General features: G+C 52.0%; 2 protein-coding genes across 3 annotated transcripts in view; both read right to left on the reverse strand.

Moving 5' to 3' along the window:
* Positions 1-1,483, reverse strand: part of IGDCC3 (immunoglobulin superfamily DCC subclass member 3) — a gene marked incomplete at both ends in the record, with an annotated part of 44,673 nt that extends 43,190 nt beyond the window's left edge. The window contains one exon of the mRNA XM_084241001.1: positions 1,396-1,483. Coding sequence (XP_084097127.1) covers positions 1,396-1,483 — 88 coding nt within the window. The remainder of the gene's footprint in view (positions 1-1,395) is intronic.
* Positions 1,484-7,447: 5,964 nt separating this feature from the next.
* The window catches only part of IGDCC4 (immunoglobulin superfamily DCC subclass member 4), a gene marked incomplete at both ends in the record, with an annotated part of 36,769 nt that continues 16,631 nt past the window's right edge, over positions 7,448-27,585 (reverse strand). Inside the window, 17 exons of one of the 2 annotated variants that reach the window (XM_084240905.1) lie at positions 7,448-7,858; positions 8,417-8,578; positions 9,313-9,541; positions 10,025-10,130; positions 10,891-11,028; positions 11,280-11,450; positions 12,644-12,771; positions 13,772-13,955; positions 15,789-15,890; positions 16,043-16,279; positions 17,959-18,129; positions 18,966-19,103; positions 19,652-19,816; positions 20,345-20,758; positions 21,340-21,495; positions 24,575-24,715; positions 26,040-26,176. In XM_084240905.1, coding sequence (XP_084097031.1) covers positions 7,448-7,858; positions 8,417-8,578; positions 9,313-9,541; positions 10,025-10,130; positions 10,891-11,028; positions 11,280-11,450; positions 12,644-12,771; positions 13,772-13,955; positions 15,789-15,890; positions 16,043-16,279; positions 17,959-18,129; positions 18,966-19,103; positions 19,652-19,816; positions 20,345-20,758; positions 21,340-21,495; positions 24,575-24,715; positions 26,040-26,176 — 3,190 coding nt within the window. Of the gene's footprint in view, positions 7,859-8,416; positions 8,579-9,312; positions 9,542-10,024; positions 10,131-10,890; positions 11,029-11,279; positions 11,451-12,643; positions 12,772-13,771; positions 13,956-15,788; positions 15,891-16,042; positions 16,280-17,958; positions 18,133-18,965; positions 19,104-19,651; positions 19,817-20,344; positions 20,759-21,339; positions 21,496-24,574; positions 24,716-26,039; positions 26,177-27,585 lie in introns of both variants that reach the window. The other variant, XM_084240904.1, reaches the window with a different exon arrangement.

Consider the following 27,585-nt stretch of genomic DNA (forward strand, 5'->3'; position numbering starts at 1 on the left):
TGCAGAACAAAAATGAGCTGGAAGAGAGGGAAGAAAAGGGAAACGAGGGTGATCAGGGAACCGGGAAGCCTGACAGGAAGCACGAGGACTCTAATCCCAGGCATGATGCCAAGTCGCCAACTTCTCCAATGAGTAATTTACCAGGCCAGCTAGAACTTTACTCCAGGAGAAATAAACCCATCAAGTTTGAAAGGGAGGCCACAAGCCTCTCCCCCGACACCCCCACCCCTCCTCACCCCAAGGTACCCCCGACATTTCCAGGGACCTAGCATTCCTGGAGCTGGCCCCGCCCCAAAGACCAGCGCCTTCACAGGCTGGGGGAGGCGCGGCGGTGAGTGCGGGAGCAAGGAGAGCGCTGGCGATATTTTCAGACATTTGAGACTTTCCCCCCTTCAAACTCCTACCTCTACTTCCCACGCCCAGCGCTTCAGTTGCCTCAGCTTCCAACCCAACCCAGTCTAGCCGCGGGTACATAAAGTTTCTCCTAGATGCGGACGCGCTACCTTGCTTCTACCGGGTTGAGGAGAAAACACCGCCCCGGTGAGGGTCTGCTGAGAACTTGGGGTGCGAGGGTAAAGGACTAGATTGCAGCCTTTGCCCGCTAGATGCATCCCTTACTACACTGGGGGAACCGGGTCGCGGCGACGGAGCTCGGGACAGAGAGCCCGCAGCCCGGGCGGAGCCGGGCAGGGACGCCCCGCTGCGCGCTGCGCAGGGCGGGCACGTGCGCATCCCCGCGGTTCCTGCGTCCCGAGCCGGCTTCCCTTTCCCGGCTTCAGCTCGCGGGCTTCTCCCGGTGTTCTCCTCACCAGCCGCAGCCCTCGCAAACCTTTCTCCCCCTCCCGTCTCTCCTGCGCTCTCCAAATCCAGGGCGCGCCCTCTCCGCCCCGCGCAGCCTCGGGGTCCCGGCCTCCGTCCCGGGTCTGCTGCCTCCTGCCTCGGCCGCCTTGGGCTCCTCGGTGCGCGCTGCCCGGCTCCGCGCACCCCAGTTCACCCACCTTAGGAGGGACTCAGCCCAGCGGGCTCCCCCGCGCGTTTCCTCCTCGCCTAACTCTAGCCCAGCAGCCCGGCCGCAGCTTTGCCGCGCTCCTCGCCCCTCGGACCAGGGACCGGATCCTGCCCTGAGTCGGAGCCTCCGCGGGCTGAGCCCGGCTTTCCCAGGGGGTGGCGGGTCGTGATACTCCCCGGTCGCCCGGCAGCCCGGCCTCCGAGCCCTCTTCCCGGGCTCCGCCCCAGCCCGCCCGGCCCCCTTTCTCCCTCAAGTCCCCGCCGCTCGGGGTCCGCTCGCAGGTCCGCGCGGGGCTCCCCAGGTCCGCCCCTCGCGCCCGCTTACTCCCGCCTGGCTCCAGGGGGGCTCGGGGCGCAGCCTCCCGGGTCGCGAGGGCCCCGGCTCACCGTCGCTCGGCGCCGGCAGCAGCAGCGGCAGCAGCAGCGGCAGCAGGAGCCGTGGCCGGCGCGGGGGCGCGGTGCGCGGAGCAGCCATGGGGCTCTCGGTCCGCTCCGCTCGGCAACGCGCGGCTCCGGGGCCTCTCGCGGCTCACAGCGTCCCGCGGGGCCGGCGCCGGGGCCGGGGCCGGGGCTCTGGCCGGGGCCGAGCCCGGGCGGCGGGGGGCTGGGGCCACATGCCGGCTCAGGAGCGCCGGGGGCGCAGGGGGAGCGCCGCTTGCGCCATCTTGCACCCACCCCGGCGATCTGTCAGCCTCGCCCAGGGTGCGCGCTCCTCACTCGCACCGCCCGCGCCCGCCCCGCCCTCCTCCCTCCGCGCGTCGCCCCCCTTCCTCCCCTCCGGGTCCCCTCCCCCAGCCCCCTCTCCCCGGAGGCCCGGTGTAGGGAACAAAAGAGCCGGCGAGCGCTTTAAGCGGCCGGACATTCCCGGCTGGGCGGCGGACGCGCCCCCTGCGCTTTGAACTGTGACTGGAGCGACCGGCGCTGTCCCGGGCTGCAGCCCCGTGCCCCCTCCCTGCGGGCCAGTCACAGACTTGGGGGCCTGGAGGAGCGCAGCCCAGCGGACTCTGGAGTGGGTCCGAGCTGTGGAGAAATACGCAAAGCTGAGGGGTTTGCTCTGACCCACTCTGCTGCGCCCTCCTCCACCGTGTCCAAGTCTATATTTTCGAGATAATTCCCTAAAAACTGCAGAAAGTTATCAAAGATTCTGTTTTCTTTGGGTTCCTAGTCGTTCCACCCAAACGATAGGCTGCTTAGATGCAAGAATGGCCTTTCTGGACAGGACAGTTGTGGCGCTTGGGTGAATAGGAGGTAGCAGGGGTGGGAAGGCAGCAGCATCCTCCAGGGTTCAGAGAGAACAGACTCAAGAGCACAATGAGAAAGCTAAGGGAACCCGGGTTCGAACACCCCAGTTCTGCCCAAACAGCGAGGCAGTCCCTGAGCTCATCTGAAAGATAAAATAATCATATCTCTTCTACTCACCGCTGGTCCTGACACAGGCCCTGACCGGTTTACTGGAGAAGCTCACTGAAAGTTAAAATCCCAGTTACGTTTCTATGCCACAAAGAAGACTCAATGCTCCATGTCAGAATTCATATAAGGAGACGGGGGGGGGGGGCCTCCCCGGTGGCGCAGCGGTAGAGCGCTGGGTTGCGAAGCTGCCCGCGGCCTCTGCGGTGCCGGTTCAATCCCCGGCTGCTCCCCGGCCACCGGAGGAGGGTCCCACATGGCGCGCAGACCTCTCCTGCCGCCCGCTGCTCCCCTCAGCAGTGTACTTCGGTCCTTCTGCCTGTTCTGCTCCCCACTCTGGCTCTGGTGAATTCTCTCACCCTCCCGCGCTTCTGACTGTACCCAGTGCATGTATAAACAAAAAACAAACAAGCAAACAAATAAAGAAAGAAAAACATGCCTCTATTAAAAAAAAAAAAAAAAAAAAGGAGACAGGGGGTCCCACCTAGGAATGTTAAAGAAGAAAAGATGACACATGTATTTGAGGAGATAGATACCTATGCCAGCTCTGGGAGATCTTGAACCTTGGCCACTCACTATTAGATGATTGGTTGGGTCCAGCACGATGGACTAGCCAGTCGTGTAGTTGATGGTTAACATCTGCTAAATTCTAGGAGCAAGAGATTTAAAGGGGGTAGTTTCTGCCTCACTCACTCTTTGCTCCTCTGGTGTTAGACTGGGATAGCAGAGAAATTAAGTCAATTAAGTCTCTGTTTTCATACTAATTCTAGGGTCTTCAGATCAGGAGTCTGTTTCTTAAAGATTGATTTATTTATTTATGTATACAAGAACTGGGGTGTAGGGTAGAGGTACAGAGGGTGTGTGTGTGTATGAGGGGATTCACCAGAGACAGAGTGGGGAACAGAACAGGTGGAGCTACTGAAATACACTGCTGGGGTGGGAACACAGGAGAGGCCCACTGGGCCATGTGGGTCAGCTCCCTGGCCTGGGATAGAAATAGTACTGCAGGGCCTCCCTGGTGGTGCAATGGGTTAAGACACAACCTATGAAGCTGACTGCAGCCACTGCAGCACAAGTTCAATCCCTGGCCAGGGAGCAACCCACATGGCACAGCAGATCTCTCCTGACTGACCTGTAGCTCCCCTCAGCAGTGTATTTTAGTCAGTCTGTCTGTTCTGTTCCCCACTCTGTCTCTGGTGAATCCTCTCACCATCCACACCTCTGGCCTGTACCCCAGTTCTTGTATGCATAAATAAATAAATCTTTAAAAAAAAAAGAAAAGAAAAGAAATAGTGCTGCAGTGGCTGCTGATAGCTTCATAGTGCTGAGACTTAACCCCTTGTGTCACCAGGGAGGCCCCAGATCAGGAGTCTTAACCATATATGAAACTAACCAGAAGAGTTAAAGAATTTCAGTTCTCTGAAAATCAAGAAAGTTTACAATTGGTGGGGTTTGTGCATCCCAGGGACTCCCTACACCTTAATAGCAATTGGAAGATGAGCCTGAGAGGCAGGACTTGAGGTAAATAAGAAGTGGGAGGCAATGGAGAAATTCAGAATCAGGGACACAAGCATGCCAGAGCCCCAAAGCAATTTAATTGTGAGGAAAGGCAGGGATGATGGGCCTCTTACCGGCCATAGGAAAAGGAGGGAAAGTCCTGGAACTCCCTTCCATAGGGCTTTCACGGCTTGTCCTGGGCTCCAGAGAGGTCAAATTGGTATCCTGAGTTGCTGTCATTTTAAATTCATTTTGACAAGTGTTTAATTCTTCTTTATCACAACCCTTGGTCTGAGAGTGATATGCAAATAATGGCTATTCTGCTGCATGCAAAATGTGCAGTATCTCTCTGTGTGATCTGTCAATTAACTCTCAGGTCTGGCCCACCAGTCACTTTGGGGGTGGTCCTGGGCAAGACAGCCTCTGGCTCTTGGTTCCTTCCAGTAGAAAAGTATGTGTGTTCCAGGCTCTGTAAAAATCTCAGCAGAGCTGCTGCCAACTGGGATCCTGCCATGGGTGTGGGGTGTGAGACACTACCCATATTTGAGTTAAGGGACGCAGGATCTTGGTGAAAGTGCCTGTACATGTGTGATTCTAAGCTTGTGGGCACAGTGTCCACAAGTGTGACTATGCAGCCGTGAGCAGTTTTGATGTCCAGAGTTACATAGAAGATTGAAGAACCCAAATCTCTAGAGTTGTTCCTTCATGCCTCCCTTGCACTCCACTGTGCCTGGGTACCCTTGTGTGCCCAGATGAAAAAAGATCCTCAGAGAGCCCGGAAGAGTGTTATCAAGAAGGCATCCTTACTAGATTTAAATCTTTTTCCTTAGTGTCTATTGAGAGAGGAAGGTGGTTTAGTTCTTCCCCATAGACTGCCTGCTCTCTGCCCTCAAAAATCAACACTTCCCGTCCTGATAGGAAATACAGTTCCCAGGGCAGAGAGACTAATCATTGGTTCCAAAAGAGAATTTCACATTTTTGAAAAATAGTTTATTAACTCATTATAGGGACAGATACATGATCAATGCCTTGGCTTAACACTAAAGAATATCATATTTGTAAGAAAAAGAAAACTGCTGGAAAAGTAATTAAATAATATAGAATAAACTAAATACAGACAAATAAATGAGCACATATTGATTACACTTGTCATGCATCAAGAAAAGGAAGGTTTTTAAGTGAGACTCAAAAAACATAAGGCATCAATGGTGGGTGACAAAAGCGATTAATACCCTGTAAAAGGCCAATAGACTCTTTTCTAATAAAAATACTGCTACAAAGACACAAACCTAACACTTCCAAATTACCCAGAGCCCAAATCATATATAATGCTAGTGAGTAATGGCCACTTTCTTATCAACTGTGAGTTATAGGCAGATACCAGATTTATTACTTATTTGCTTTTGAGAAACAATTTTCCACCCAACCTAATGGGTTATAAATTGTCTCATTTGCAGCTATTTAATTTAAACCAGAACCTCAGTGCCTGTTAAACAAGAACATGAAAAATGACTATGTGGTGTAATGCTAAGAGCCTACTGTTAAAACAGCCATTTTATTCAGGGCAGTTTTTTTCCCCTGGAAAAAAAAAAATCAGACCAGCAAAATAAAATGAGGCTTTTGACCTTCAGAGCAATGATGAAACATAGACAGTGGTGTTAGCCACAGCAAGGCTGAATGCTACAGAAACAGTACAAGTGACAATTCTGTCCTTAACGAGATACAAAACCAACATTAATAATCTTTAGTGTTATCATAAGCTGGCTGAAGGAGGGGGAGGGGGAGGAAATGTAGGTGCGGGATGTCAAACGTGAGTGACACCCGAGTGTAATAAACAGATGCTGAAAGGGTCTGAGGAAGCTGCAACTCCACTGAGAGGCATTTCACCATTAAAAGAGAGGAAAAAAAAAAAAAAAACCTAGGAAAAGATAGACTGGTTATTTCTAATTTGGCCCAGAAGCCAGAGTTAACCCTTGGTGTGCCAATCTGTTCAAGAGATGCACTTAGGAAGGAAAAACCTCTTGTTCTAGGCTTCTCTAAGAAGCTGAGGTGCAAAATCAAACAAATGACATTGTTTCCTCCACGCGGGAAATAGAAGTCAAGCTTGTCTCTGGGTGGTGGGTCAGCAGAAAATGACTTCAGGATTCAATAAGCAAAAACAAAACGAAAGGAAAGGAGCCAATCACTTTTGTCCTGTGCAAAGACCTCCCTCCAGTACCCCAGAGGATAAGATTCCCCCTCACTACCAACTCCACCACTTCTTCAAGGTACATAGAGGGGAATGGCTGGGTTGTTGGGGCTGGGGGTGTGGGGGGACACTAACTCCCACCCTTGCCCCTCCTTTAGCTTCAACTGGAAAGAAAGGTGGACCTTAACCCCCACCATCAAGCAAACCCACCTCCCTGCAGAAAAGGGAGTAATTTTATCCTGAGCCTCTGGGTCACACTCTCCCTGTCTCAAAAATCCCCTTGTGTGACTTGGATTCATCAACTCCAAGGAGAACTCACCTATCTCGATCCCAGGGAGAAAGATACCAGGGCAGTTGGAAGGCCTTCCCCACATCTGCACTGGGCCTGGGCAGTCTGCCTGGGGAGAGGCGTGAGGAGGCACAGAGAGAAGAGGGGACAGGAGGATGACCAGCGAGTGAGTGAACGGCAGACACAGAAGTCAGCTATGGCCTCGAAGCAGACATGAGGTAGTCATGTTGTTAGGGGAGGATGCAGAGCTGCAGCCCAGGCAGGACAGCCACATGACACAGTCTGGGAGAGGCGAGAGAGCCAGCAGAGACTCACGGAGGACACAAAGCACAGAGGAAAGGAGAGTATCAGCAAGGAGGAGCAGAATGGGACACTAGAATCGAACTGGGAGGGAAGGAGGCTGGGAGACAGACCAACAGAACAGTGAAGGGGAAGGAAAGAAAGAGATTTCAAGACCAGGCACTTCCCAAATTACAAAATTAAATGCAGAGTTGCTTCGAGGGGAGCCAGGGTCACCCTCTCGACTTGGGCCGTGGGGACATGGGAGACGGAGGCAATGCAGCTAAAATGTCAGGCATTCAGAGCCTACTCGCGCTCAGCCCAGCCAGACAGGAAAACGGGCTGGGACTGTCTTTGTCAGACAGGGCATTGGAGACACTCTCAGAGTGTAATAAAAGGCTGGGCAGCAGAGGTGCGGGGCCCTCAGGGCTGGTGACGGACCACTTTGGGACACTGTCCTGACCTGGAGGATCAGTTAGGCCGTGGTGACCATTGCCTGGACCAAGGTCCCCAGTTCGTCAACCAGCACATATTCGTGCTTCACACGTGCGTATATCACATTTAGCGGTGCCTCATGTGTCTTTCACATATCACATGCGTCGAGTATGGGAGGAGTGAATCAATCCATTTCTCCCTGTTCCCCCAGCCAAAGCACCCTAGAAGGCTCCAGATGGCTTGGTGGTGCTCAGTATCTGCAGGTACATGTGTGTGCACTTGTGGCCACACATGTCATGTCCTGTGATCCACACCAGCCTGCCCCAACTGCACCCGCTACAGAGCTAAGCAGAGGAGGAGACTGGGGCTCTGGGCACGCCTGGACTGGCTCCTAGAGGGCTTGGGGCCTTTGGCTGGCAGCTATTTCCAGGGACCTCCTCCAAAGCCTCACTGGACTGGAGGTCCGGGTAGGGGCAGGAAGCATTGGCTGCCTCTGGCAGGCACGTAAGTCTATCTGGCCCATTAGTTGCCTGCTCACACCCTCCCAGCTCTGTGTCCAGACAGTCTGCTCCTTGCCCTGGATCTACAACCCCCAAGGTGAGTTCAGGCGCATCCAAACACAGGGTCTCCTCAGGTTCCAGGTCTTGGACGTGGAGGTCAGGGTTCCCTTTGGAGGCACTAAAGTCAGAGTGGACAATGACTTCAGCCTCCACCTGGTTCCTGCAGGCTGGGGGCGGCTTCTTCCTCCCATTGCCCTAGTCAGAGCAGATAACACAAAGACAAGTGAGCATCATTAAGATGGACCATCAGAATGGCCAACATAGTTGGGGTGCAGAGAGACCAACCCTCCCTTGGGGGCCCCAGAGTGTCGATCACATGGGAGATGGGGCGGGAAGCAGTGACTCTCCTATGAGAGATGATGGTCAGCCTCCTGAGAAGGCAGAAAGAAATGGGAACACTGCCCATCTGCCCACACCCACGAGTTCCAGACACAGTGGACACAGTCAGGGCCTCAGTGAACAGGAGAGAGGGCTGGATGCACTCAGGCCAGGCCCACCCGCGGGTACACGGTAATTCTGTTGTGGCCCACTTAGGTGTGGGTAGAGAGGGGACTGTTCCCAAACCAGGTGAAACAGACTCTAGAAAACTGGCTTGTTCTTCGCCCACTCACCTGTAGAGGTTCCAGGGTCTGCTGGTTAGACACCTATCCCCAGAGAAGTGACCTTCGGGGGTCTCAGAGAACTCACTACTTGCTTTTCACAAGCTTGGGGACCCTTCTCTCCTTTCCTCTCCCTTTCTCCCGGCACACTGACCTTTATGGCGTCATACACGAGAGCCTGAAGCAACAGTGTCTGCCCAGTTCCAGCAGGGGGCAGCAGGGCCCGGGTCAGAGAGGGCACGGGGCCTGCTTGGGGCAGCTCACAGCCTGCCCAGGAACCTGCCCAGGTGGGTCCACCGGGCTGAGTCCAGGAGACCTGCACAGGGAAAGGAAGTGGGAATACTGAGGGCTTGGCGGGAGAAAGAAGCAGAAGAGAGGGACGCAGTAGAGCTGGACTCTAGGACCCCTTGGTCTCTCCCACCGCAAGGTTATGGGAGGAGCACAAAATGGACTGAGAGTGTGGGGTGAACTGGAGGATGGTGAAGACTCCTGCAGAAAAGCCTAATATCAGATGTCCTGGTAAGACCCAGAGATTTCCAAGTTAGAAAGGATCTCCTTCACCACAGAAGCAGCGAGAGGCTGAGGAAAGACTCAGATTTGAGGGGACTGCTGGGGGTAGAGTGAGATGAGCCACCCTGCTAGTATAGGGAGGGGAAAATGCCTTCTGCCTTCTCTGGGTCCCAATTTATTTGACTACAGCCAAATTGACCAGGCTCTTTTCCCTATATGGGGAGGACTGGGTCTTGGAGGTCACCCCAACTCCCAGGCGGAAGGATTTGGGTGTTCTGATCCCCCTGAGTCAGCTGCCCATCAGGGGCATAACAACTAGACTGACCCATTCTGCCAGGGGGTGGAGGCCCATCTGCTTCCCTGCCCTGCCAACCCTTTCATGGAAGGAGAGAGTGCCCCTTTTCTCCTGCAGTTGGCCAGGGAAGGGGAGGGGAGGGGAGGTTCTCTCACAGGGTCACATGCTGTGCTCTTGTGCCCCCTGCTGTCCTATTTGGGAATGAGCTGCAGTGTGGGGCTCATCTACCCAAGCTCCAAACTCACCTTTCTCTTGGAGTGACCCCGGCAGTCTGAAACACCACCACCCATGAGGCTGTGCACTTCAGCCCGGTCCTCGATGTCTGATGGTGGTGGGGACCATTCTTGGGGACGGGGGTGCACAAGGGACTCCAGTTCATGGGCAGTTGGGGGGTTAGGGGGAGCCAGTCGGGCTCGGGAGTACAGTGCAGGGTTTCTAGCGGTGGCCGTGGAGGACAGTCCTGGGAGGGTTTCCCTGGAAATGAAGATGGGCAACAGGCAGTGTTGGTCAGAGTGAGGGGTCAGGTGGAGGAGGGGGGCAAGGGTCTAGCCAAGTCTATATTCCTGGGTAGATTCTGTCCATCTCTAGGACTTGATCTTCTGGACTGTGCAATGAGTGAGAAACATTTTAAAACAGCCATGACCCTACATAAGGGGGCCTTCCTCCCTTGGCTCCAGGCATCTGGACATTGGGGTCCCACTTCCAAGGTGCTGGCAGCTATAGAGGAAGTGGGAGAAAAGTAGCTTTACTTATGCCTGCCCTCACTGAGGGGGGTAAGCTGGGGATTCCCCTAAACCCTGCCCCACACTCATGAGAACATCACCCCAGTCCCTTCATCCCAGAGTCCTAATTTTAGTGGAGCTCTGTGGGGGCAAATCATGGCTCCTTTCTCTCTCAGCTCTGCAGCCCTTCTGGAAAGCTCTCTTTTCTGTGGTCAAGACGGGTTCCCTCGCCCACCTGTGGGGGCTGCGGCGCAGGCCAGCACACATGCAGGCCAGGAGGCAGAGGAGGCCCAGGCAGACACCCACTATGATGCCCGTGACTGAGTGCACATCCAAGGAGTCTGTGGGAGAGAGAGGGGACAGAGTGGTCAAGGACAGGAAAAGCCCGAGATTCATAGATAGGACTTCTTGTGGCTTCCTCAGAAGACCACTAGCCTGACTCTCACCCATTGGATACCTGAAATCTTCAGATGCCAGGCAGGGAGGCTCCGCCCTGCTTCTTCCTCTGACTGTCCTCCCCCTTGGACATCTGGAAGTTGTGATACTGATCCATCAACTTGACCCTTTCAGTGACACTCTTGCCCGTCCACCAGGGTTTCTTGGGTGTGTGGCAAGTGAGATTGAAGGGGGCCAAACTCAGAGGGGCCCACACTTTAATTTAAGAGTTTAATGCTCTTCTGTCACCATGTTAAAATTGACCCTCATTTTTAAATAAGGGACCCCACATTTCATTTATACTGAGTCATACAAATGACATAGTCTGGCTGTCCACTTCCACCCCACAAGGGTCATCATGTCACCAAGCCAATCCTCCAATTATAGCAATCTCCCAGAGAAGAAACTAGTCTCCAAACCAAACTTGTCTCCCATAAATCTGACTTCTGCACTGAATCGCCACTGATCCATACTCTTTCTCCCTTCAAATTCACCTCTACTCCGAACCAGGGGGACCACTGTGCAGAACCATAACAGAGTAGTTGGACTTGGAGACAAGGTCTTGGAAGAGATGATTTCAAGGTAAGAAGTCAACTCCAGGGGTTTCTGGAGACCCTAGGTCACCCCAGGATGGCCCCCACATCTGCCTCCCTCTGGCCCTCCTACCTGAGAGCTTTTCCTGCAGAGTGATCACATCTCGTAGGCTAGAAAAGGGTCCAGGCCCCACCTCGGTGCGTGCCCCCATCTTGAAGAAGTACCTGGTATCGCTCTCCAGGCCATGCACTTCAACACTGAAGATGTTTCCTGGGGTGGGGGAAGCAGACAGAGCAGGGGTGGTGGATTGAGTGGGGGGCGCGGTGTGTGTGTGGAGGGGAATGGGATAAGGGGATGGGCTGGGAAATAGGACTGAGAAAGTCTTCCTCCTCCCACTAGGGCAGTGGCTTCTGTCTACTCCTCCTAGACTCCCCTAGGACCAACCAGCAGCACTCTACAAACCCAGCCACTGGAGAGGCCGAGGAAGTTCCTGTTTGGATGCCCAGGGTGGGAGCCCTCACCCTCAGTGGTGAGCAGGGTCCACTGGTGCTCGGGCTGGGTATGGTTGTTGCTGTACAGGATCAGATACTCCACGATCTCGCCATTGGGCTCTGTGGGAGGGCACCAGTGCAGCCGAACAGTGGACGGTGTCAGGGAGCTCAGGCGCAAGTCAGATGGGGGTGTTGAGGGTCCTGAGTGCAGGGGAGGACACAGGGAGAGGCAGGGTCACCAGGAGCCCTAGATCTGAGGGCAACTGGGAGACAGGGGTGAGGATATGGGCTCCCTTCTTCCTCTTTCACTGGATAAAACAAAACAAAAAAAAAAATGAGGTCTGGTCTCTAATTGGAGACTTTCTAGAAAACAGTTAGGGAGAAAACTTTACCACTATCCACCCCCTGAAACTCTTCCCTACTCAGCTCCACCCAATTAGGGGAGCAGAGCACCTCAAATTTCCACATCTCAATGCTTCCAAAAGTTGAGGAAATTGTCTGGTATTCTGAGGCTTGGGAGCAGAACTGAAATTTTTGGGGAAGATTTACATTTATTTTAAATTCTCATACTAAGGTTGCCATCTATTCACAATAAAGTTCAATGTAAACAGTGTTTAAAAATACTTATTGAAAGAGTATCCCTGGTGGAGCAGGGGTTAAAGACGGCACTATCAAACTATCACCAGCCACTGCAGCACAAGTTCGATCCCCACATGGCGTAGCAGACCTCTCCTGTCTTGCCCACTGCTCCCCTCAGCAGTGCTTTCGGTCTTTCTGCCTGTTCTGTTCCCTGCTCTGTCTCTGGTGAATTCTCTCACCCTCCCGTGCCTCTGGCCTGTATCCCAGTGCTTGTATAAATAAATAAATCTTAAAAAAAAAAAAAAGCTAAAAAAAAAAAGAAATTCATTAGAGCAGAGGACCCTCTGTTCTCACCCTCACATATATCTCTATTTCAGATCATGGGACAAAGGTCTTCTGTTAGTGAGAAGGGAAATGGTCATGGTGCTGCAGAACCAAAGAGCCTCTGCTGTGAAAAGAGAAGTCCATTTGTCTTGAAATGCCATTTCCAGAGGGTTCCAGAGCAAATGGGCCTCTCCTCCCTTCTGAGGAATGAGGACATATGAGGGTGGGAAGGGCCTGGCAACGTCAGGGAGAGGACAGAGACCCAAATACAAAATCTAGGACTCCTGCCCTTGCCTAGCCTCTCTTCTCCCATCACGGTGGTCTTGCTATAGCCCCTTAAAAGAAGTCATTCCTCTAAATCTTACATTATTATGCATGCGTAAGTAGTTAAGAAATGCAAAGCAAATGACAGTCACAATGGGGCTCTGAGGGATGTTTTAGAAAACAGGGTTGCTGGGGCAGGACAGATTGGTGATAAGAGGGACACTCACGGTCAGGCAGGGTGGAGCGCTCCACCACTGAGCCGAAAGGCCCATCCATGTCCACACCGTGTGACTGTATCGCAAACTCATATTTGGTGAATGGCTTCAGCCCGCCAATGAGGATGTCTTCTCCAGAGCTGCCGAGGGAAGAACCGAAGAACCATGACTAGTACTCAGGCACACTCTTCTAATCTATTGCCCTAGCCCCTGCCCCAGCCCCAGCCCCAGATCCCACCTGGGGAAGAGAATCTGCCCCTGGGCATGGAGGCCACTAAACCACCCAGAAGACCTACAGAGAGGTCTGAATATATATTGCTCCCAAGGTGTCTTGTCAACTGTGCACCCTGTCCAGTCTCTAAGCCATGCCCCATCCTCCAGGAAACCTTCCTGGATTAATCTGAGTCATTCTCTACCCAGGGAACATTTTCTTTCAAAAAAAAAAAAAAAAAGATTTATTTCATTTATTTACACATACAAATGCTGGGGTGTAGGCCAGAGGTGGGAGGGGAGGAGGTGAGAGGATTCACCAGAGACAGAGTAGGGAGCAGAACAGGCAGATCTACTGAAATACACTGCTAAGGGGAGCAGTATGAGAGACAGGAGAGGTCTGTCTCACCATGTAGTTTAACTCCCTGGCTGGGGCTTGAGCTCATGCTGCAGTGGCTGCAGAAAGTTTCAGAGTGCTGAAACTTAACTCCTTGTGCCACCAGGGAGGCCTCCAGAGAACCATTTTTAATGCATCTTTTCCTTGATTTAATTTTTCATCTGCTGCAACCATTTATATCTATGCAATATTTTCTCTGATAAAGCAGCAACTCCTCATGGCAGGGGTTCTGTCTCCCCATCTGACTGGGGCCCCTCACAGGACAGCAGCCGGGCTGTCTCTTCTTGTGAGCCCTCTGAGGTTGAAGTAATAGGACAGTCCTGCATCATGTTCCCAATGGGGTAAGTGCAAAGTTGTGTTTTGAGGAGATGGGATTGAATGACCTCCCCTTCTCCATCTGTGTCCCCCAATATGACATGCGAACCATGGACTGTTCCTGAATCCCAGGGTGTCTCTCCTCACCACCACCCGCTGCCTCCCTCACCACCCTGTCCACCCTTCCTCCCCCTTTACAGCACCAGCCCAGTCCCTACCTGGTGTAATAGGTGACCAGGGAGGCATTTCTGAGACCCCAGGGGCTGAAGCGCACAGTGTAGTTGACAATCTTGACTGTGGTGAAGTCTGGTTTTTTCCATCGAAGCCAAATGGATGTGGAGCTGTTGGATTCTGCGTGGACATGGGCAGGGGGCAAAGGTGGCCCCCTTTGGATGGGTAGATCTGGAAGGTGAAAAAGAAAAGTATTGAAGAAGAGAGGAAGACACTCCTCCCTAAACATGTAAAGTGGTTTCAAGTTCCCAGTTTATAGTCACTTCCTTTTCCCTTCTTTTGCTCCTGCTCACAGATGAGGAAAGAATTTAAGTGATTTTTGCCAAGGTCATACATAGAGAGGACTGTGGAACACTAATATGTAAGAATGTACTGGAGAGAAGTAGCCAATCATGGCAATTAGGAGCACAGACTCCGGAGCCAGGCAGCCCCTCTTCAAATCCCACCTATGCCACTGATTCGCTGTGTGACCACAAAGAAGTTACTTAACCTCTCTATGCCTTTATTTCCTATTCTGTAAGTGAAACCAATAGAAATATCTACCTCAGGGAGTAGCTATGAGATGATGATTAAATTACTTGATATTTGTAAAGTACATGGAAAAGTGTCTGGCATATTGTTATGCACTGAATGTTTGTGTCCCCCCCAAAATTCATATACATACGGTGGATCCCTCGTGAATGGGATTAGTGCCTGTGTTTGTTCATTCAGGCTGCCAGAACAAAGAACCACAGACTGGGTAGCTTATAGACAACACATTCATTTCTCACAGTCTGGAGAGTGAAGTGCCAGCATATTCAAGTCCTGGTGAGGGTCCTCTTCTGGGTTGCAGGCTTGCTTGTGACTCTTCTAAGGGCACTAATCCTAATTGCCTCCTCATGCATCACATCAGAGGGTAGGGTTTCAACATATGAATTGGGGGAGCACACAGACTTTCAGTTCATAAACAGCACCCTTGCAGAAGAGACCTCTCCAGCCCTCTCTCTGCCACAAGGACACAGAAAGATGATCTATGGTTTATGAATGAGCAAGTGGGCTCTCAGCAGACACTGACTCTGCCGACACCTTGATCTTGACTTCCCAACCTCCAGAACTGTGGGTAGCAAATGTTAGTTACCTAAGTCCCCAGTCTATGATGTTCTTGTTACAGCAGCCTGAAATATATATGCAGCATATATGTACCTGTGTATATATATGGTAAGTACTATAGGATGATAAATGTTTATTACATAATGTAATGTTTATTACATAAACATGTTTATTACATAAAATGCCAACTCCAGGAGAGCAGGGGCCTTATTTGTGCAGTTCTTCACACTAAATTCCTAGAACAAAGCTGGCTCATAGCAGACACTCAGTAAACAATTTGCTGAACAAACAAACTGGAATTAGAGCCCAGGTTTCTTGGCTCCAGGTTGAGTTTTCTTTCCACTAACATGCTTTCCATGGTGGAAATGAGCCTGGGAAGTAGGGGTAAGGGAGTATTGGGGTGCACCACCATGACACCAGGACAGGGCCCTGAGTGGGAAGATCCTGCCTGGGAGCTGGGAGTCCTGGCTCAAGCCTGGGTTCTGTGTGACTTGGACAAGTCTTTTCACCTCCCTGAGCCTCAGTTTCCTGAGAGTCACATAACAGATTCTCCCTGCTTGGAGTGCAGGGATAAGATGAGAGTGTGGCCTTGGTGGGTGTGTTTTCAAAATGTAAAGGTCAAACTTAGGGTCAGGAGTCACTTTCCACCATAGGGTTGCTCTCGGTCCAAACCTTACAAATTAGCACTTACAAATTAGTTCACAGATCATGAAAAGACAAGACTAAAAGGCAGGGCACAAGTTTTCTGTCTATGACAGAGGCTGTTTGGAGCTGGACGAGGACCCTGGGCCTAGAAAAATGGGGTGGCTGAGGCTACCCGATGGCCTGATCACCAGGACCAGCCCAGAAAAAAGGAAAGGGAGCCGCACACAGAAGCCTCCAAGGAGCCCTCCTCCCGCCTCCACAGTCCCTCACCTGGTATGGGGGCCTTCTCCGTTTTGCCCTTCCACACTGCTGCATAGCCGTCCTCATGCTTGTTGAATGCCACGAGCTTCACCTCATACAGCCGGCCGGGGACTGCAGAAGGTCACAGGGGTCACTCACTGGCTAGTGGGGCCTCTGGGGTCACTCATCCCCAGAGAAGACTCCATCTCCGACTCCTGCACCCAACTTGTCCAGCCCCCCGCTGAAGCTATGTCCATCTTGCTCCTTCCCCCAGCCCTCCTCACCTAGCTGGGTCAGCTCATACTGCTTCACTTTCTTCTTGAGCCGGACAGGCCCCACATCCCAAGCCTGGTCTCCACGGCCCCCTGGGGGGCTTTCACCATCAGCCTCCTCCTCAGCCCCCACCTCCCGCCAGTACAGTTTGTAGCCAGAGATCTGGGCGGGATGAGGGGGTGGCTGCCAGGAAACGACCAGGGACTCCATCCTCGCCCGTACCTTCAATTCTGCAGGGGCAAAAGGGACTGGGGACAGAGGAGCAGGATGCAAAGGAGAAAGAAGAGAATAGGGCATCAGAGGAGGAGAAGGCCAGGGATGAAGAGGAAGAAGAGGCAAGAAGAGACAAAAAGCAGGAAGAAGCATTGAGTGATGTTCTTGTCAGCCTTCTCTCAAAGCATCACCGCTCACCCACCACCCTAAGTGCCAGGCCTGGGCTCATTATTGTACAGGCCCAGAGTTCTGCAAATGCAGGGATGTCTTCAGGGCATTTGCAAAGAGGTTAACAAGGGGCAGAGTGTGGGGCTCTCTAGGTCCCCTGAAGGACTGTATGGAAGGCGGCAGTCGGGAGTCACAGTGTTTGTAGAGGCTGGGAAGGAGGGATAAAGCCATTAGAGTGGGGAACTCTACTTAGAGTCAAAGTATGGGGGGCTTACTAGGTGTCAGACACTATGCTAAGCATTTTATACATGTATTTTAACTTCATTCTCACATCCTTATAAAATAATAAAAACACTATTATCCCGATTTTACAGATAAGAAAACTGAGGCTTGGGCCTCCCTGGTGGCGCAGCGGTAGAGCGCTCGGTTGCGAAGCTGCCCGCGGCCTCTGCAGCGTCGGTTCTATCCCGGCTGCTCCCCGGCCACCAGAGAAGGGTCCCACATGGCGCGCAGACCTCTCCTGCCGCCCGCTGCTCCCCTCAGCAGTGTGCTTCGGTCCTTCTGCCTGCTCTGCTCCCCACTCTGGCTCTGGTGAATTCTCTCACCCTCCCGCACTTCTGACTGTACCCAGTGCATGTATAAACAAAACAAACAAACAAACAAATAAATAAATAAAAAACATGCCTCTATAAAAAAAAAAGAAAAAAAAGAAAACTGAGGCTCAGAGAAGTTAAGTGACTTGTCAAAGGTCACAGAGATAGTATGTGCACCAGGTTTTGTCTGCCTTTAACCACTCTACTATTGGGCCTCTCAACAAAACCAAATACAACCATAATAATGGAAGCAGCTGCTATTTAGCAACTTTTTTTTTATATATATATATATATAGAGAGAGAGAGAGGCACGTTTTCTTTCTTTCTTTCTTTCTTTCTTTCTTTCTTTCTTTCTTTCTTTCTTTCTTTCTTTCTTTCTTTCTTTCTTTCTTTCTTTCTTTGTTTTTTTGTTTATACATGCACTGGGTACAGTCAGAAGCGCGGGAGGGTGAGAGAATTCACCAGAGCCAGAGCGGGGAGCAGAGCAGGCAGAAGGACCAAAGTACACCGCTGAGGGGAGCAGCGGGCGGCAGGAGAGGTCTGCGCGCCATGTGGGACCCTCCTCTGGTGGCCTGGGAGCAGCCGGGGATTGAACCGGCGCCGCAGAGGCCGCGGGCAGCTTTGCAACCCAGCGCTCAACCGCTGCACCACCGGGGAGGCCCTAGCAACTTCTTATTATGTACTGGAGACTTCATTTGCAATGCATTATCAATCTTCATGCTTGGCAGTAACTGAAGCCTTAGAGTTGTGAACGGTTTGTCTGAGGTCACATGGCAAATAGAAGGGACATGAGCCTAAGTATGTGTGAAAAGACCAGCCTCTACACCTGTCCTCTAGTACTCATCCTGTGGGAGGAGCCATGGGCAGTCTCTGAGAGGGGGTGGGTTGGTCTGGGTTCCAAAGGCACACATGTACCCACACATTGCCCTACCCTGTCATCCCTGACCCCATACCGTGGCTCTGGTTGTGCACACTGGGCGTCCTGTGCTGCACCCATTGTGAGGCGGCCCCGTAGCCAGCCCCTGTGCCAGCTGAGATTCGCACTCGATATACCTTGCTGGGCTGGAGCGAGTTTAATGTAAGCTGTGTCTCGTTTCCTGGCACCTCGGTGAAGAAAATCTGATCTGCTGAGACAGAAAGGACTAGCTGCTGGGTGGCCACCCTCAACAACTCCCCTACACCAAACTCTTTCATCTCAGATCCTGGTTTCTCAGTGCCCAGGGGAGCTTGAGGCCTCAGCAGCTAGATGGACAATGTGGGCCTCCAACCCGGCTGACACAGGCCATCAGCCTTGGCTCAGAGTGAAGAGGATTATGGCATGCTTTCCCCACTTCTCCACAAGCTGCCAATGACCGCCCCTCCTCTCTGCCCCTGCAGTGTGCAGGCACAGAGGGTTGGTCGTGAAGGTCAACTGCCCACCTTCCAGAGCCCCAATGACCATCCCAAGTCTCACCTTTCCTCCCTTCTCACCCTCACCCTACCCCTCTCCCAGCCACTTGCCTTCTCCTAATTCTTTATCCCTAGCATACCCACACCCCAGGTTACCAACATCTACCTTAACACACCCTCCCCAATACCCCATCTCCCCCAGTACCACAAACATACCCTCTACCTGTCTATCACTCATTTATTAATATTTTTTGAGCTGGAAGGGACCCAGAGGTTACCTAGCTACCTGCCTCATTTCACAGATAAGAAACTTAGGGAGCCTACAGGATTATGCACTGCACCTACAGAGCAGGTGGGGATAGACTCTGGCCTCCCCCAGTCTTGAGTTAGCCTCTTTGTCTTTCTTTTTCACTCCTGCCATCCCTACCCTTAGCCCACACCTCTTTTCCAGGCTCATTTTCCCTATAGCACCACCCTGCCTAATTTCCTCAGAGTCCCCCTATTCTGCTATGACCAACCCTTCACATGTTTAATTCCCAAGCAGGTGGAGCCTCCACCTGCCCCCACTTACCTTCCTTTCCCAAACCGTACTCTATCTTGTACTTCACCACCTGCCCATTGCTCAGGCTGGGAGGCAGGGGCAGCCACGCCACCCTGATGTCCGAGGGGTTGGGGCTGGACAGGGAGAGCTGAGGTGCTGCGCTGGGGACTGAGACAGAAGAACATCAGCATGAGCTCTGCTCCACCGACGTGGAAGGTGAGGCCCAGGAGCGGTCAGAGACTTGCCCAGGTCACACAGCAAGTCAGAAGTAGGCCCAGGACCAGGATCTGAGGGAGGAAAGGGAGCCTCTCAGGAGAGCCCCAAGCTGGAGATGAGGGAACATCCTTCCCACCCTGAAGCCAGAAATAAGTCTGGAGCACAATCTCCCACAACCAATGGGTTAATGTCACTGGCCCCTGCCTGACTGGAGGGTGCATGTGTGTACCAGAGAAGGGTCATTGGATACAGGGAACCTCAAGATCTGGGTGTGGGTCCCATTGTACTACTGACCTTGGGCAAGTCACTCTCATTTTCTGGGCCTCAGTTTCCCGGACTATAAACTGGGGAGAACCCTTGTCCACCCCCTTACAGGGAACAAAAGATGACACAAGGCAGGTAAAAGTGCCTTAGCTCCCACTAGTAAAGAGAAGCAATGCCACTACCCCCAGGGAATTCTCTGGGCCCCAAGGTGCCCCTTGCAGGTTCAGAGGCCCTACCATCATCCAGTGTGTGGACCAGCGCTGGGGTGGAGGTGCGGCTGGCCCCCAGCTGGGAGTAGGCCACCACGTAGAACTCATAATCAGTGTTGGGTTCCAGGTCCCGAACCTGTAGCTCTGTGGTGTCATTGTTCACTGCAAACTGGTACTCCACATTGTCCATTCCTGTTGCAGTGACAGGGGACAAAAGGACTGTTGTCACAGGGCTACTACCAGGGCCTAGTCAGTTGAAGGCTGTCTAGGGAGCCTTCATATTGTCCCCGGCTCTGAAATAATTTATAGCTGAATCATATACCAGGTAAGCTAAGCTGTAGAGTATTAATTACCCTGGCTTCTAGTCCTACTGTATTAGTTCTTCCACTGCCTAGGAAGTTCTTTCTGGCGTCTAGCTGAATTTATTCCTGCAGCAGTTTAAAATGTGGCTCCAGGGATGCCAAGGCATTTTCCCTGGGACAAGCATCTTCCTCCTCCTCTCTTAAACTGGCTGAAAGGAAAACGTGCCACACACTTTGCAGGCAGAAGACTGTTGTCTAAGTCTGAAGGTAGATGAGCTCATCTCCCTTCAATTCTCTCCGGGGGGCTCCTACCCATCCCACTCTACCTCCAAAGGACCCGCTTCAGCCTCCAACCGTGCCTCCCGAGACGCCCCCTGGTGGGCCTTAGCTGCAGCGCCTCCGGGCCCAGCAGACCTACCCCGTGCCTTCTGGTAGTGGAGAGAGAAGCCGATGATCTGCTCGCTGTGAAGTTCGGGTCGTTCCCAGGCCACCAGGACCGCGGAGCTGCTCAGCGGCGTGGCCGTGACGCGCGTGGGGGCGCTGGGCAGCCCCTCGCGCACCACGACGGCCAGCGGGGCGGCGGCGCACGCTGTGCCCGCGTGGTTCTCGGCCACACACTGGTAGTAGCCGGCGTCCTGCAGGCCGATCTGCGTGATGACCAGACTACCACCTCCGCCCTGCACCTTGACGCGCCCGTTGGGCCTCAGCGGCGCCCCATCGTGCAGCCAGCGCAGCGCGGGCCGCGGCTCCCCCGACGCGCGGCACACGAAGCGCGCGGTGCTCGCCCGCGTCCGCGACAGCGCCTCGGGCGCCTGCGAGATGGCAGGGGCCGCTGGGGGCGGAGAGGGGGAGCTGAGCTAGTACTCCGATCTCTAGGAGCTCTGTCCCGTACCCCAAATATCCCCACTGACGACCGCACCCGTCCAGGCGCTCTAACCTTTCTCCGCCTCCCCCCTAATACTCAGGGCAGCGCAACACCCCTCTCCCCGGTTTAACCCAGGCCCACACTCACCATGCTCTTCCTCTCCCGGAATTGTTCCCAGACTTCCCCTAAATATCTTAAATAGCTCCTCCCGTACCTCACCCCATCACCTCATTTACCTTCTCTTCTACCTTCTAGAGTTGCTCCCTGACCCAACTCCCCCTAGTACATCTTCCAATCTCTTTCCACCACCTCCTTTCTTCCAGTTATCAAGTCTGTCACCTTGGATGCTCCCTAACAAAGGGATTCTCCTGGTGAGCTTGACATCCCCTACCCACGCAGCCCCATCCCCTTTTCACACTCCAGGATCACCTCTCAGTCTAACATACCCTCCTGCCCACTTCTCTCTCCCTAGTCTTCCCTTGGCCCCAGTTAATCCGCCCCAATCCTGTCTCCCTCACACCTACACCCTCAGCCGTCACCCTGCTCACCCAGCACTCGGAGCTCAGCCGCAGCGGTGGCAAAGTCGCGTGTAAGGGGCTTATTGGCCCTGCAGACATAGACACCCGAATGCCGGGGCTGTGCCCTGGAGATTAGCAAGTTGGTGCGGCCCAAGACGATGACATCCGTGGCGATAGGCTTCCCATCTGGAGGAGGAGACACAGCGCTGGAGCGGGCCCTGAGGACTGCCCCTCCATCCACTCTCCCACCCTGGAGGGAGACTATACGAGCTGGTTAAGAGAGCACAACAATCCCGCCACCTGCTAGTCCCTGACCCTCTCTGGGCCTCAGTGTCTCCATCTGTAAAATGGAGAGTCCCTAGCTGGAAGGTCTGCCGTGAGGGTAGGACTGAGAACCCCTGGCACAATGTGGGCACATGATAGGTGCTGAGTACATTGGTCAGTTATTCCTGCACATTATTAAACTCATTTCTCTCAAAAAGGACACAACCTTGCTTATAGTCTCAGCCAATGAGACAATGAAGAATTTATGACTAGAGGGGCCTCCCTGGTGGCACAAGGGATTAAGCACCGCACTATGAAGCAATCCGCAGCCTCTGGCCAGGGAGACACCCAAGTGGTGCAGCAGACCTCACCTGTCGCGCCTGCTGTTCCCCTCAGCGGTGTGTTTTGGTCAGTCTGCCTGTTCTGTTCCCCACTCTGTCTCTTGTATGCATAAATAAATAAATCTTTTTTTTTTAAAAAAAGAATTTATGACTAGAAAGGTCTGGCCAGAAACGAAGATTTGAATGTGTGCAGAGACTTTTATCTCCATGTGAAAACCATTTCAAAAGCCCTGCCTTGTGGATATGAATGGAAAATCCAGAGAAAAAAATGCAAATGGCCAAGGAACACAAAAAGTGTTCTCAACTTCACATAATCAAAGAAACTCAAATCATCAAAAGATGTTAATTTTCTGTTAATTGGGAAAGTTTAAAAAAAAACCAGTTGCAAAACTAGAGAAAGAGTAAATTCTCAAGGGGCTCCTCAGGGACCACACCTTGACCTTGAAGCCAGGAATTCCATTTGTGGGCACCTGTCCTGGGGATATGGAAACAGGGCTGATCACTGCAGTATTAGTGTTAAATGTAACTATGGACAACTAGAAAGGGCAGATTTTTCAAAAACCAGGTTTTGAAAAAACTCTTGAAGATGGGGGAAATGTATATGATATACTGCTGAATGAAAACAGAATTGGAACTATAAATACAGCATGTTCTCCTTTTCAGGGGAAAATGTACATGTGCATTTAAAAATCTGGAAGAAAACACAGTCATATGTTAACAATTTTTGTGAGTGGTAGGATGTTTTGTTTCTGCTTTTCCCTCGTTTTCTACAATGAACATGTACAACTTTTGCAATCAAAACAAAATCAAACAAAATAAGCCATGCCCCTTCCCTGACTTAGTGGAGTAAGTTCCTGGAAAAGGAAAAATGCCTAGGGTCAGGAATGAAGTCCTTTTCCAATCTTTTTCTTTCCAGTCTGTCTAGAAGTGGTAGGAGCAGAGTTTCTCCAGGTGAGTTCTCCAAACCACAGATGTCAGAATCCTGTGGGATAGCAATTCTCAAATCCTTGTTGTGCATATTAATCATAGAATTGCAGGGTACCTCCTTCAGATGTGGAAGCCCAAGGTAGGCCCAGATTCTGCATTTTTAACTGGGCCCAGGTGGTAGCTCCAAAGGCCACCGTTCAGTAGCAAAGACAGAGGACACTTGATTTCTAGCTCACAATTCTTTTTTTTGTTGTTGTAGGCCAGAGGTGTGGGGAGGTGAGAGGATTAACCAGAGAAAAAGAGGGGAGAGGGGAGCAGAACAGGCAGATTTACTGAAATACACTGCTGAGGGGAGCAGTGGGCGAGTTAGAGGAGGTCTATTGCATCATGTGGGTTAGCTCCCTGGCCAAGGATTGAACTCAGACCTTAGTGATAGTGTTGAGACTTAACCCCTAGGCCACCAGGGAGTCATGCTAGCTCACAGTTCTCCAGGCATGAGGGAAGGAGACTACAGTTTTAAAGTCCCTGATGCATGGTCAGGATTAGAAACACTGATAATAGAAATTCTGGGTGACACCACAGCCTTGTCCCAATATTATGAGGGTTCTGCTGGCCCCAACATCACCCTAACAAGGTAAGTGCTGCAGGTGCAATGAGGCCTTGGAGATCAGGAAGCACAAAGATATCAGCATTGTTCGTTCTCATCATCTCGGTGGCAGATATAGCCATTCCATTTATTCCATTTATTATTTTTCTTTAAACTACATACTTTTGAATGTGAGATACAAATTTATAAAACAGAGGCAGGGTAGGGTAGTAGCCTCATCCAGGAAAGAAGGCTAAAGAGAACTGGAGTAAGACTTATTTCACCATTAACTTGGGTGAAACAAGTCACTTCTTATTGATGAATGGAAACAAAAATAGTCCTTGCTTTTTTTCCATACAGGACCTGTATGGACTGGAATACCAGAAAGAGAATAGGCTCTAAAGTTTTGATGCTGCCTCTTCACCTGCTTCTGAGTCTCAGTGTCCTCATCTGCCCACTGAGAATAATAGTCCTGGCCACAACCCTCCAAGAAGTGCAGGAGAACGGGTATGAGTGCTAAGTAGGCTGCAAGGTGGTCTGGCCTAGTGCGCTCGTTGCCCGGATAGCATCTCCTGTGATGCAGTCCCATTTGACAACTTATCACTTGCTGCCTGATACTGTCAAACCACTCATCATGGCTGTTTTTATCTCCCTCACCCACACCACAAGTTCAGAGAGCAGGGTCCCTGTCTGTCTCATCTGGGGATTTTATTCATTGTACCCAGCCTGCAGCCAGGCACACAAAGGCAGCAGCATACTAGGACTGAGAGGTAGACCAAGAAGCAACTCTGTAGTTAGACCAGCTGTGGGATCCTGGATCCACCTGACTTGCTGTGTGCCACCTTCCCAGCTTGCACACACTCGCTTGCAACTCTTGTGAAGGAGGGAAAGAAGATGGGGAACCAGCCCAGTGACCACCCCAAGTAGGGTTTCAATAACAAGTTTTTAAGGGGAAGGCCAAGTGCTTGCTTGGTAAAGGAAACATGCTATCCAACAGGTGATAAAGTTTGTCCAGGTTTCCCATCCATAGTCAGCCCTGGGAGAGGAGTTCCACCGCTCTAAGGGTCAGTGGCCATTGAGTGATCACACTTACAGTTCCCTGACTTGGTGAGATTCACCACCTCTTTTTCCTATGCCCTCCACTTACCCTGTCGGACCCAGGACACAAAAGGGGTGGGGTCAGCCGAGGCCACACACTCCATCACCACACTCTGGCCAGACACCACCGTGGTGTTCTCTGGGGCTGCCACGATGACCACATCCTGCCCCTGAGTGGACACCAGGGACCCTGGAGAAAGAGCAGGCCAGCAGGCAACCTTACCATTAGGTGTCTTCACCTGCAGTACCTCACCTGATAGCAGTCACCTGGCAGGTGGGACAAGGAGCAGTCAGGATGTCATCAGGCAGACAGTGGCGACATAGTTCAGCAGAGCTGGGATCCGAACTCAGGGCTTTTTCTCTTGGAACCAGGAAAAAAATAACCCGGCCTATGACACACCTACCCCCAGTCTTTCCTCCTTTAACCCTCCAGGCAGAGGCCTAGCAGGGTATGGATTGGGAGACAATAATCATTGTTTAGTTCCATCACTGCCAACAACATGCTGCGTGACCACAGGCAAGTCCCTTCTCCAAAGGGTCTCAGGCTCCCACATGAAAGTAGCAGTGGTGGGTTCAAGTTTCTGCCACCTTGGCATCTCCCTGCGCGCTGATTCCCTGCCAAGTTCGCAGCATCACCCTGGCCCTGTGGGTGGGCATGGCGAATACCTGGTTTGTCCAGCAGGTGGAGGCAGAGACCCAGGGTGCAGGAAAAGAGCCCAGCAGGCTGAGCAGCTGATCAGCTAAGTAAGCCCTTAAGTGTGGGTGTGTGTGAAGGGGTTACTCAGGGCAGAAGATAAGAGGGAGATATAAGGGAGCAGCCAGGTGAGGGGAGATTTCATGGCAAAGGGAGGCCAGCTGGGGGAGGCCTGAAGTCAGATCTGTTGCACGCGGGCTATGTGCCAGGCACTTTCCATTCGTATCAGCTATTCTCACCACCTCCCTGAACCTGACATTCGATAACAAGCCCAGGGTCACACAGATGGTGAGTGAGGAGGCCAGAATTCCAACCAGGTCTTTCTGACCCCAAAGCTCTGCCCTTCCTACTTTGTCACACTGGGATAGGATCTTTTCCGAGAATCAGAGAAAAAGACAAGCACACTAGCTGGCAGGGAGCCAGACCTGCAGTGCACTATAGCAAGGGGAATATCCCCCTGTGCCAGGAGCCCCTTGGGGTACACAGAGGGGCAGGACCAGGACTTCAGGGCACTCATACCCCTCTTCAGGTGCCTTACCACCCCACTCCTTTCCATGGTCCTTGACGCTCCACCCAACCCAGGGGAACAGAGACTACGCGGGAAGGAGGGGGCCCCCAGACTGGGGGTCCAGCCTTGGCTTCCCAGTCCAGTTTTGTTTGACTTGCTGGATGGTCTTGCTTTCTCGGGGCTTCATAGCCTCACCTGTCCCATGGGACTAATACCCTCCACACCCATTTGGACCTGTTGAGTCCCCTTTAACTGCTGAGAGGGTTGATGGCAGAAACCCCCAGTTTTCTCCCACCCAACCAGCCCCCTCACCTCTGTGAGTCACGCTGAGTGCGGCCTCCTGGCTGAAGCGCTGGTGGGCTGAGTTGGTGGCCACGCAGCGGTAGGAGCCTGCATCACCCTCCTGAACATCCAAGATCTGGAGGACCCCGTTGGGAAGAGTGATGAATCTTGGGAATGGGGAAGGGGTTACCTGTGAGGTGGGCAGGAGCACCACAGGGAGAGTGGCTTGCCCAAACCTTCCTGGGTCCACCTCCCATTCCAGCCTGAAATACCTACAGCAGTTCACTGTCAAACCTCACTCATAATAAAGATATGCAAGTCAAAGCTGCAAGATACCATTTTTACCTCTCAGATTGGCAAAGGTCAAAAAGTTTAATAAAACCCCCCTATGTGGATGAAGGAAGGGCACTCCATACCAATCAATACACCCTCTTTCAAGGGCAAGCTGGTGATATCTTCACATTAGACCTGCATATGCCTTTTGACACAGCAATGCCATTTCAAGGACCCTGTCCCACAGATATTCTCATAAGTGTACACAATGTACTCTTTTTTTTTTTTTTTTTTTTTTTGTGGGACCCTCGCTGGCGGCCGGGGATCTTACCGGCGCTGCAAAGGCTGCGGGCAGCTTCACAACCCAGTGCTCAACTGCTGCGCCACCAGGGGAGGCCCCACAATGTACTCTTAATGACAGTCACTCCAGCACTATTTGTAACAATAAAGGACTGGAAACAACCCAAGTATCCATTGGAGGGTGATAACTGGCTAAATTGGCTTGGGTATGTTCATACAATGGAATGTTAGGCAGTTGTTAAAAAGGAGGTAGCCCATGTGTGCTGATGTAGGATGATCTTCAAAATATGTTTGGTACAGAACAGTGTGTGTGTGTGTGTGTGTGTGTGTGTGTGTGTTTGTGGGGGCAGGGGGCAGTGAGAGAGAGAGATAGAGACACTTACATGTCTGTATTGAATGTCCTTGATGCTTGTCTCTGGGGAGGACATCCTCACAGTGAGAGTCTTTATTATTAAATACCTTCGTATTTGTATACATATATACATATACACATATTTATTTATAGATATATATATATTTTTTTAAAACCATTTATCTGTATTACCTCTCCCTCCACTGCCAATATTCCTTTATTCACACTATTTCATTCAATATCTCACAAAAGAAATCCAAGAGCTAGAGGTGATCACAACTTCCATTCTGTTGGTGACAAAACCAAGACTCTGAGGGAGTAGGATATGTTCCCAGGGTCTCATTACTGGTGCAGTTAAAACTTGAACCCAGGCCTTCTGTTGCCAAATTCCATGTTCCTGCCCCCTCCTTGTCTCAACAGCCATTAGATGACCAAGAATGCCCTGGAAGGAATGCAGTCCCCAGCAAGCCTCAGTTAACACATGTATTCCTTAAGAGGGACACGATGGATGAGGGTGTCTTCTCTGCCCTCTTGATTAGAAGGTGGGAAAGCTGCTCATGCTAGAAAGGTCCAGAGACAATGCAGTCTAGGGTGGAGAATTCCCCATAGGACCATGGAGCTAGACAGCAGAGCACGCTCTGGCCCAAGCAG

The sequence above is a fragment of the Talpa europaea genome (genome assembly GCF_964194135.1).
Source record: "Talpa europaea genome assembly, chromosome: 8".
Lineage (NCBI taxonomy): Eukaryota > Metazoa > Chordata > Mammalia > Eulipotyphla > Talpidae > Talpa > Talpa europaea.